This window comes from Tyto alba, unplaced genomic scaffold (genome assembly GCF_018691265.1).
Source record: "Tyto alba isolate M040663 unplaced genomic scaffold, T.alba_DEE_v4.0 Super-Scaffold_23, whole genome shotgun sequence".
In the NCBI taxonomy this organism is placed as follows: Eukaryota; Metazoa; Chordata; class Aves; order Strigiformes; family Tytonidae; genus Tyto; species Tyto alba.
In genome coordinates, this window is record NW_024881297.1 from 29,036,070 (window position 1) to 29,046,416 (window position 10,347).

At 61.8% G+C, this 10,347-nt stretch overlaps 1 protein-coding gene across 7 annotated transcripts in view; it reads left to right on the plus strand.

The window, feature by feature from the left end:
* The window catches only part of LOC104359821 (histone deacetylase 7), a 63,751-nt gene extending 54,092 nt beyond the window's left edge, over positions 1-9,659 (plus strand). For all 7 annotated transcript variants that reach the window (XM_042796723.1, XM_042796726.1, XM_042796727.1 and 4 more), the window contains 16 exons: positions 208-416; positions 691-900; positions 2,416-2,641; positions 3,099-3,232; positions 3,860-3,980; positions 4,232-4,281; positions 5,411-5,518; positions 5,689-5,744; positions 5,998-6,085; positions 6,380-6,499; positions 6,935-7,032; positions 7,130-7,248; positions 7,472-7,605; positions 7,708-7,792; positions 8,044-8,182; positions 8,775-9,659. In XM_042796723.1, coding sequence (XP_042652657.1) covers positions 208-416; positions 691-900; positions 2,416-2,641; positions 3,099-3,232; positions 3,860-3,980; positions 4,232-4,281; positions 5,411-5,518; positions 5,689-5,744; positions 5,998-6,085; positions 6,380-6,499; positions 6,935-7,032; positions 7,130-7,248; positions 7,472-7,605; positions 7,708-7,792; positions 8,044-8,182; positions 8,775-8,820 — 1,943 coding nt within the window. In that variant the 3' untranslated portion in view covers positions 8,821-9,659. The remainder of the gene's footprint in view (positions 1-207; positions 417-690; positions 901-2,415; positions 2,642-3,098; positions 3,233-3,859; positions 3,981-4,231; positions 4,282-5,410; positions 5,519-5,688; positions 5,745-5,997; positions 6,086-6,379; positions 6,500-6,934; positions 7,033-7,129; positions 7,249-7,471; positions 7,606-7,707; positions 7,793-8,043; positions 8,183-8,774) is intronic.
* Positions 9,660-10,347: the final 688 nt, after the last annotated feature.

A 10,347-nucleotide genomic window follows, 5' to 3' on the forward strand; every position in this document is an offset into this window, starting at 1 on the left:
CCATGAAGGCACAGCCTGTCCGTCCCAGGCTACCAGATACTGGGCCCCATGGCTGGGTCGCTGTCATTTTTAGGGCTCTCTGGAGATAGCCTGCGTGGGGGCAGACAGCACTGCTGCTTGCCGTGCTGTGGACTGGCAGCCCTGCAGGTTGTCATGCCTGCCCGGTGGACAACGCCACCCCTCACCTCTCCTTCCTCCCTGCTCCAGTGCCAGGTCTGGGAACGGTCCCCTTCTCCTTCGCCCCCTCGCTCATCTCTGCCGAGCGCCTCTCGCTCCCAGGCCACCATAAACCGCTGGGCAGGACCCGCTCGGAGCCCCTGCCCCAGAACCCCAAAGCCATCCAGCAGCAACTGGTGTACCAGCAGCACCACGCTCAGTTCCTGGAGAGACTGAAGCAGCAGACGCATCTGGGCAAGGTAAGCCCTGGAGAGCTGGGCAGGTAGGAGGCAATGGGAGAGAGGTGCTGGAAGGGCGCAGGATGGCATCCATACCTGCTAGGCTGTGAGTGCCACGTGTCCAAGGCGTGCGAGATGCTGCCTTGCCCAGAGCTGAGGGTACCTGCTCAGCTTCCTTGGCTCCCACATCCACCGTGCTCCTGCCCCTAGATGCCCTGCCACCGCCCATGACCTTCTTGGCTTGGCCTGTCCCCTGCCACCTCTCTGTGCTCATTCGTGACCCTTCCGGCTGCAGCGCATGGCCAAATCCAGCGAGAAGCCCCGTCTGCGGCAGATCCCCTCCTCGGAGGACATGGAGGCCGAGGGGACGCTCCCAGAAACCGGAGCTGAGAGCAGCGACGCGGCAAGGGCACGTGTGGAGCCCGCCCGGCCGGGGAGCGGCGTGAAGGAGCCCGAGAGGACGCAGAAGATGATGCAGCCTCAAGAGGAGCTTGTCCTACAGCAGGTACACAAGGGCTGGCAGGGATGAGAGAGCCCCGGGGAGGAATCAGTAGCAGCCCTTTCCCTCCTGGGACAAAAGGGACGGTGCTTTCCCCGGCTGCCCCAAGCTGCGTGGAGCCCTCAGTGTGGTTGGTTTGAAGCCCTCCGAACAGGCTCAGGAGTTGGCTGTAATAATTAGCATTCCTAGCCTTGTCCCTCTCTCCTCTTGTGGCTTAATTGCTTTGAGCATTAGTCCTGAACAGGCAGCATGCAGAGATCCCTGCCCTGCCATCTGGAGCAATTCTTTTCTCCATCCCTTGGTCTCTCCCATTTGAGGCTTTGCACAAACGCAGCTCAGGTAGCCTCCTGAGCCTGGGAAGATTCAGATCAGATTCAGAAAGCCACTTCTGTAGAGGGATGCTGTGTGGGTAAAGACACAGGCACCGTGTCTGTACCTTCCTTGAGCCCGAAGTAGTTCACTAGGACAGGAAGGAGAGCTGCAGCCACCCTTGGTGTCAGCAAGGTGGGATATCATCCCCCAACTTGCTGGGCATTGTCCCCTCAACTTGCTGGGCATCGTCCTCCAGATTGCAGGGCATCATCCCCTCAAATTGCTGGGCATCGTCCCCACAACTTGCTGGGCAGTGTCCCCCAGGTTGCTGGGCATCATTCCTCAAATTGCTGGGCATCATCCCCTCAAATTGCTGGGCATGGTCCCCCAGGTTGCTGGCCATCATTCCCCAAATTGCTGGCCATGTTCCCCCAAGTTGCTGGGCATTGTTCCCCAAATTGCTGGGCGTGTACCCCCAGGTTGCTGGGTATCATTCCCCAAATTGCTGGGCATGGTCCCCCAGGTTGCTGGGCATCATTCCCCAAATTGCTGGGGATCATCCCCTCAAATTGCTGGGCATGGTCCCCCAGGTTGCTGGGCATGGTCCCCCAAATTGTTGGGCATGGTCCCCCAGGTTGCTGGGCATCGTTCCCCAAATTGCTGGCCATGTTCCCCCAGGTTGCTGGGCATTGTTCCCCAAATTGCTGGCCATGTTCCCCCAAGTTGCTGGGCATTGTTCCCCAAATTGCTGGCCATGGTCCCCCAGGTTGCTGGGCATCATTCCCCAAATTGCTGGCCGTGGTCCTCAGGTTGCTGGGCATCATTCCCCAAATTGCTGGGCATGTTCCCTCAGGTTGCTAGGCATCATTCCCCAAATTGCTGGCTGTGGTCCCCAAATTGCTGGGCATGGTCCCCCAGGTTGCTGGGCATCATTCCCCAAATTGCTGGGCATGGTCCCCCAAATTGTTGGGCATGGTCCCCAGGTTGCTGCGCCGTGCAGTGGGGCTGCCCAGCGCTGCGGGGCTGAGCCAGCAGAGAGCAGCAAACGCTGCCCCGACGTGTCCCAGCTCCTGCAAACCAGCTCCGAGCCCCCGCAGCGTGGGAGGGGGCTGCCCTGCCCAGACCCCAGTGCAGGGCTCCCTTCCCTGTGCCAGCTGATGCTGCTCTCGCCTCCCTGGTGCCGGGCTCACCGCCGCCTCCCTCCATCAGGCTTATCTCTGGGATTCCTACCAGCGTGCACAGCAGCAGCTCCTCAAGAGACAGCCCTTGGCCGACTCCCCCATGGTCCCCACCATCCATGCGGGGCACAGGCCCCTCTCCAGGGCCCAGTCATCTCCTGCCACCGCGACAGTCTCCCTGCCTGCCCAGGATACGGCCTCCAAGACGCTCTCCCTGCCTGTGCAGGAGCAGCCAGCCAAGCCACACTTCACAACAGGTACGGCCCAGCCCCTGTGTGGGGCTGTCACAGCTGGAGCAGCAGCTGGGGACAAGAGCTGGAAGGGAGGTGGGGGTGCCCAAGGGCAGCTTAGCATCAGTCCTGCTCACTCCCAGACTCATAAATGCTTGGGAGTGCGCTGGCTGGCTGCAAAAAGAGCAGAGCAAGCCATGAGGGGCCCCTTTTCCTTATCTAAGGTGGCTTTTTCAAGCAGGAAAAGGCCCCTTGACTGCCATCCTGGTCCAGCAGCTCTGGCAAGGTTCAGCTCTTACATATCCCAGGCAGGATTTGCTTCAAGCACGTTGGGAGAGAGGCTGCCGTGGTTGGAGGGAGGTGTTTCAGTCGAACCAAATAGTTACGGGTGTTTGGGGTCTCGGCCAGTCCCTGAAAAAGCTGAATTAGGCTCAGCACTGTCGAGGCCTGGGTGTCCAGTCCAGTCTCTCCTTGTGCGTGGCAGGACTGGTTTACGACTCGGTGATGCTCAAACACCAGTGCTCCTGCGGCGACAACAGCAACCACCCGGAGCACGCGGGCAGGATCCAGAGCATCTGGTCCCGGCTGCAGGAGAGAGGGCTGCGCAGCCAGTGCGAGGTGAGCGCGAGCAGCAGGGTGGGAGCCGGGAGGGGGATGCTGCTACGAGCCCCTCTCGTGCTAATGCTGCGACAGGGCATCCTGCTCCCGCCTCCCGTCCCTTTTGCTCCTTGCTCTTCTCAGCCCGTTTACCGTCGTTATCCAGAGGATTTGGACTTATGCATTCCTGGCAGTGCCAGGCTGGAGCATGCTGGGCTGACCGTCTCCAGCTTCAGATGGCAGCGGCAGTCTGCTCTGCTGGAAGATGGGCTTAGGGAGAGGCGTGAGCTCTACCAAAACGGGGTGTTTTAGCAACTCGGGGAACACCAGGGTCAGTTCCAGTCTGTTAGAAACCTTGCCCTGGTCTAGCTGGGCGGAGGGGCCCCCGCAAGGCTCTGCAGTTGTCGGAAGGTGGTGTTGGCATTTCCTGCCTGACCCCTGCCTGCGAAGGAGGGGGGTGCCCAAGCTCCAATCCAGTGCAAAGGGAGCTCAGCTTTGCGGCTGCCTCCCCGGCCGCGGTGACGCGAGGTGCGGCTGTACACGGACAGCAGGACGTGATGCCTCCACCCTCGGCGGCCGGTGTGCTCGGCTGGGAGAGCCTGAACCTCCCTCCTGGAGCGGTTTGCTCACAGCCCTTCTCCGCCACAGTGCCTGCGGGGACGCAAGGCCACCCTGGAAGAGCTGCAGTGTGTCCATACGGAGCGCCACGTCTTCCTCTACGGCACCAATCCCCTCAACCGCCTGAAACTGGACAACGGGAAGCTGGCAGGTGAGTCGGCGCCCCCACCGCTCCCTCGGGCAGCCGTGCCTTCTCCTGCTGCCTGGCCCTGCCTGCACACCCACAGTGCGTCTCGGAGCACCCTCAGCCACCAAGCAGCTCCCCTGGAAGCTGCTCCTAATTCTGGCCAAGCGGCCAAGCCTAAAGCTCCCTCCCTTGGGAGCCCTGTGCCACGCGCCCTGTCCCCCCACCGTGCCTCAGTTTCTCAGCTCTGAAGTCCTCGCTGTCCCCTCTCTCTGCAGGGATCCTGTCTCAGCGGATGTTCGTCATGCTGCCCTGCGGAGGGGTGGGGGTAAGTGCTCGATCTCTGCTCTGGCTGGTTTTGGACAGGGTCGTTCCTTTTTGCTGTCCCCAGCGAGGGCCTGCTCACGGGCTTGAGCGGAGAGGGAGCTCCCGAAGCCGTTGGGTAGCCTCAGGTGGGAGCACTCCCTCCACGGGCAAGACGTCATTGTATCAGAGCGTGCCCCTCCCCGTCCTCGGGATGGTCCTAAGCATCCCACCCTTGAAAGGGGTTCATTTATGCCTGCTTACGCCAGGGAACCCAGCAACCAAAAGCCCCTCAGAGCCATTTCTAAGAGCCCAGGCCATCAGAAGGGAGCGAGCTGGTGGGACGGCTGGGGGAAGCCGCAGGCCATGGTCTCCACCACGGGAGGGGAGCGGTGTCGTGGGGACAGCAGCTCGCCACTTCTCTCCAGTCACTCCCGTGGCCTCTCCTTTCGCAGCTTGCCGTCCTGGTTTCTCTCCATTCACTGCGTTCTCCTCTCTTCCTCTCTCCCCCCCCCGTCTCTGTCCTTCTCTCTCTCTTTCAGGAAGGGTCTCACTCCATGCCTTCCTGCTGCCTCTTCTGGTTCTTCTCCTCTCCTTGCCCCCGCTGCTGGGCACCAGCTCTTCTCAGCCCCATTTTGCATCTACTTTCCCTGCTCTGCCTCCCCCTCCCTGCTCTCCTCTCGCCCGTGCCCCGAAGGCGGGGGGGGGGGTGCTGGAGCTGCCCCTCTCCGTGGGCAGAGGGGAGCCCTTTGAGTTGCACACATGGCGTTGATCAGAAGAGACTTGAGTTTTCCGGCTCTGGCTCGGCCCTTGACGTGATCCTGATCAAACCAAGATGTTTGGTTAAACAATAAAATAAGATAAAAAAAGGTAACGAGCGTTTTCTCAGTCACTCCTTCCAGCCCCTGGGGGCGAGGTGCTCTGTGCGGAGCTCGGGGCTGGGGATGACAGCAGGCAGAGGAGCTGCTATCCTGGCCAGGATTGCATCCTTGCCCCGTTGTGTGCGAGGCTCCGCCGGTGCCCCGTCCCTTCAGCCTGCACGGGACTTCAACCCCTGGCCCCGAGCAGGGCGGCTGGCAGAGATCGTGGGGCCCGTGACTGAGACCTCCTCCACCGGTGCCTGGTCCCCGCCCGACCCATCCCCTTGCTTCCAGGTGGACAGCGATACCATCTGGAACGAGCTGCATTCCTCCAACGCTGCCCGCTGGGCCGCGGGCAGCGTCACCGAGCTGGCCTTCAAGGTGGCCACCCGGGAGCTGAAGGTAGGCTGGCTTCATGTGGAGGGCCCGGAGCTGCCCATCGCCCCACGGCCGGGCAAGGCTGGGGGGAGTAGGGGCTGTGGGGTCTCACCGCCTGGCCCCGGGTGCTCCCAGGGCTGCGTGATGCTGATTCCACCCACCCACCCCCCCCTCCCCTTTTGTTTTGTCTCCAGAACGGCTTCGCTGTGGTGCGACCACCCGGACATCACGCGGATCCTTCCACCGCCATGTAAGGGCCCCTTCCCAAGGCGCAGGGCTCCGGGCTGGCACGTGGGAAACGCCCCCCCCCCCAAAAAAAAAAACATCTCCTTGGCTCAAAACCGCTGATTGCTCCAAACTAACCTCCCCCTGGCACCCCATCCGTATCGAGGCTGGAGGGAGCGGGGAGGGGAGAGCCCACCCTTTGGGGAGCACGTGAGCCAGGAGGAAAGGGTGCTCAGGAAGGACCCGGGTGATAACCAGCTCCACCTCCCTCTTTGCAGGGGATTCTGCTTCTTTAACTCGGTGGCCATTGCTGCCAGGCAGCTGCAGCAGAAAGGGAAACTCAGCAAGATCCTCATCGTGGACTGGGTAAGTCCCCGCTGTCCCCCAGCACGTCCCTGCCTCCTCCCCAGGACGCCTGCACCTCCTCCCAGCTCTGGGTTGGAGCTGGACCGGAGAACAGCGAAACCTTTTTCGGGGACCGGCTGCCGGGCGCGTGGCTGGGAACCCCCTGGCGTGGCAGGATGGGGGGAGCCAGGAGCAGATCCTGGGGATGGGGCACCCAGCCCTGGAGCAGGGTACAGATCCAGTCACTTTTAGCTCCGTTAGGCCACCCTGAAGGCTGAAAAAAAGAGCGTTTTCCCAGTCCCTCTCTCCCTTTAGGATGTTCACCACGGCAATGGGACTCAGCAGATCTTCTACAGAGACCCCGACGTTCTCTACATCTCTTTGCATCGTCACGACGACGGCAACTTCTTCCCCGGTAGTGGGGCTGCTGATGAGGTAAAAAGCACTGACAGGTCCGTGCAGCTCTGCCCGGGGACGGCCGCGCCGGTGGCGAAGGGGACAGCCAGGAGGAGAGGGCACTGGCGTGGTTTTGTGTGGGTGCCTTGCGGGCTGGTTTCCCGTCAGTGCCTCATCCTGCCTGGTTCACCCAGCTGGCTGCAGAGCCGAGGCTTCACCCCAGCCAGCAGCGCGGGGACGGGGACGGATGGCTGGCGAGGCTCTGGGAAATGTCAGGAAGATGCCAACGGCTTCTTTCTGCTCTTCAGCAAGTTTTGCCAAACCCCGCCAGCTCCTGCGGCACGGGGCAGGGGGTCCGGGACACCCAGCCCTGCTTCCCTGGAGCTTGGCAGCGACGGAGCCTGCTCAGGGCACTGCCCCGGCGTCCCTGCGGGCCACATCCAGACCTTCACTGCTGTCCTTGCTCTCTCCCAGGTTGGTGCTGGCCCCGGCGAGGGATTTAACGTCAACATAGCCTGGACTGGAGGGCTCGACCCCCCCATGGGTGACCCTGAGTATCTAGCTGCTTTCAGGTATTGTTCCTTGTGTTTCTGCTCGTCTCCTCTTTCCCTCCGTGTCAGGCTGAGCCAGCACTTAAACACCTCTTACTTGTTTTTTTTACCCACGCAGGACGGTGGTGATGCCGATTGCGCACGAATTCTCCCCCGACGTGGTGCTGGTGTCGGCCGGCTTCGATGCAGCTGATGGCCACCCAGCCCCCCTGGGCGGCTACAAAGTCTCTGCTAAATGTAAGGAGGTGGAAGCAGCGTGGCTGGCTCGGGGCGGGTTGTTCCCGCTGCCCACCCAGGCTGAGACACAGCGCAGTTGGAGGGGGAAGCTCACCGGGGAGAGTCAGGGAAGAATCTTTGGGGTTGTACCAGCCCGGGGAATCGAGGGTCAGGGCATCGGCGTTTCGGGCGGGGAGGCTGACAAACCCAACCCCCCCCCCCCCCCCCCGGGGTTCTCCTCCAGGCTTTGGCTACATGACGAAGCAGCTGATGAGCCTGGCTGGCGGAGCCGTCGTCCTCGCGCTAGAAGGTGGCCATGACCTCACGGCCATCTGCGACGCATCCGAGGCCTGCGTGTCTGCTTTGCTGGGCAACGAGGTGAGAGCGGGGGCTGCGGGGCTGTACTGGTGCTGCGAGCCGAGCCCCGGGCACAGCTCCCTCCTGCTGACCCCCCCCCCCCGTCGTGTTTTCATTTGGCAGCTGGACCCTCTCCCGGAAGAAAGCATGAGGCAGAAGCCAAACCCCAACGCTGTGCGCTCCTTGGAGACGGTGATCCAGGTCCAGAGTGAGTGTCCCAGGGCCAGGGGATCCGCTGGTTAACATGGAAAGGCCAAGAGTTAGCATTTCCTCCCCTCTCCAGTAAACCTCGTGACCTCCAAAGAGACACTTGGTATAAAAAACCCCAGTGGAGCCCTCCGTCATCATCCTCCTCATGAGAGGGTGATTCCCCACGTGTGCATTCACTGCATGGGAACCCCCCCCAAAGACTTGGGGCACCCTTATTCTGGCACCTCCTGATTTTTGCTTCTCCTGCAGGTAAATATTGGGTGGGCTTGCAGCGCTTTGCCTCCAAGCTGGGCTGCTCCTTCCTGGAGGCGCAGCACCACGAGGCAGAAGAGGTGGAGACAGTCACAGCCTTGGCCTCGCTCTCGGTGGCCGTGATGGTGGAGAAGAGGTGATGCTCTTAATCGATCCTAGGAGATGCGGGTGCCCCGCACCCCCTGCGTGCCTGGCTCTGAGTCTTGGTGTCACGGCAGAGAAAGGCCGTGTCTCACAGCCGGATGAGCTTCTGGAAGGTCAGGACAGTCCTGGCTGGTGTGGGAGTAGAAATTCCAACCGTCTTCCCCACCGAGAGCTCTGATCCTGTCACCCTCGCGTCCTGGCAGCTTTGGGCTCGGCGTTCGGCATGGGGGGGCAGTGGGGTCAGGACCTGGCTTGGCTGCTGGGAGATTCAGTGTCGGGCTCTTCCCAAACAAGACGAAAACGAGACCAAATCCTCTTCCCTCGGAGGCTGGAGGTGTGGGGGTGCGTCACCTCCTTTCAGCGGGGTCCCCACCCACCCACCACCTTTTTTCATCCTCCCCAGGACTCAGCCAGGGTCTGCGTGGGTCTCGGGGGAGCGGGAGGCTCCGCCTGGCAAACTGGGAGGTTTGTGGGACAGCCCCAGAAGCTGGACTTGCCAGCAGGCCCCTTGCTGCTGAGGGGGCCGCGTTGTGTCACACCTCCCTCCTCCTCCTCGTCTCACGCGTCGTATTTCTCCGCTTCAGGCCACAAGACGAGCCGATGGAGGAAGAGGAGCCCATGAACCAGTGATGAGCGGTGACGTTCTCTGCTCCCCTGCTTCCAGGATGTGGCTGGACTCCCCTGAGCCCAGCGCTCGCTCCTCACTCCTGGCCTTCCCGTTTGCCACATCATCCTCGCTCCCCGAGTCACGGTCCTGACGTGGCCCGGACCTTCGGCTGCCGCCTCCGCAGGTCTCCCAGTAAGGATGCTCCTGCAGCCACCTGGAAGACGTCCTCCTGCTCGGGACCGATGGAAACCCACAAACTCCCTCTGCACGGCGCGGCCTTGCGAACCTAGACCGTGCCTGCGAGCAGTCCCCAACCTCCGGGACCTGAAACCCCCCTTTGGGGGTTGTGCTTGAGAGGCCTCCACCCCTCTGGGCACGGTGGCAGCCGGGCGCAGACCTGCCCTTCTCCTGGGATCTTCCTCACCCTTGGGGAAGGGGGTGGGTGTTGGGATGGATGTTGTGGCCGTTGCTGCGGGTGGGTAGAGCCACCTTGGGGACTGCGCCCAGAGCTCCTCTCCGGCCAGGCAGCCCTGCCTTTGAGAAGCAACCCTGCGTTTTGCTCGGGAGGGACAGGCTCTCCGCGTCTTCTCGCGAAGGCTTCCCGGCTCCCTTTCCTCTGGTGGGGCGCGAGGCGGGAGCGAGTGTGACAGTGACACGGGGGCCGAGCTCGTCCTGCACGAGGAAGGGTTTGGAGCCGTGGATGAGGCGCCGATGCCCCGCGGCTGGGGAAGAGCAGGGGCTGGAGTGTCTGCAGTGCCCAGGATTGCACCCGTGGGTCATCCTAACCACTAACCAGAGCGTGAACCCTCTGGTGCCGGGGCTCTGATTTGCACTATATACAATTGACGTGTGCTAATGTGAACCTTACGTACTCTTCTTTCCGTGGGAATTTCGGGGAGCAAACGCCTCTTCGTGTGGACGTTACCAAGGTGCCTTGAACCCTTTCCAGCACCCCGCTGAGCTGAGGAGCTGTGTCAACGTAGACCCCTCTAAGCCCTAAAGCAGGGGCGGCCCAGCTGGCTTCCAGTCACACACACACCCCCTCCCTGAGCCCACCCCCAGCACCCCAACGGGCTCCTCTTCTCCAGCTGCGATCAAATCAAGTCCTGGTGCCCTCGGTGTGGTGCTCAGCTCCCCCAGGGATCTCCAAATTCCCAGCAAGACAGTGCCTGTGTCTGTCCAGGCTACCTTGGGGTGAGAGAGGCCATGTCAGACAGACACCACCACCACCCCCCCCCAAAAATGAGCTGTCCTTCTAGATGTGCCTTCTTGCTATCTCCTGCTGTAACAGGGCATCGGGTGGTCCCTCACCCCGAGAGCCTTCCCGCTGTGTCCAAGGGGCTGCCCCACAAGGACAGGTCCCCACTCGGGCGTCATGATGCTGGGCAGCAGCGGGGTTTGGAGGCAGCAGCTGGTCTGGGGGGCAGAGGGGATGGAGGTGGCCAGGTCCGGCTGCAGGCACAGGGAGGGGATTTTTGTTAAAAAAAAAAAAAAAAAAAAAAATTAACAAAGGAGGAGAAAGATAAAAAAAAAAAAAAAAGGGACCTTGG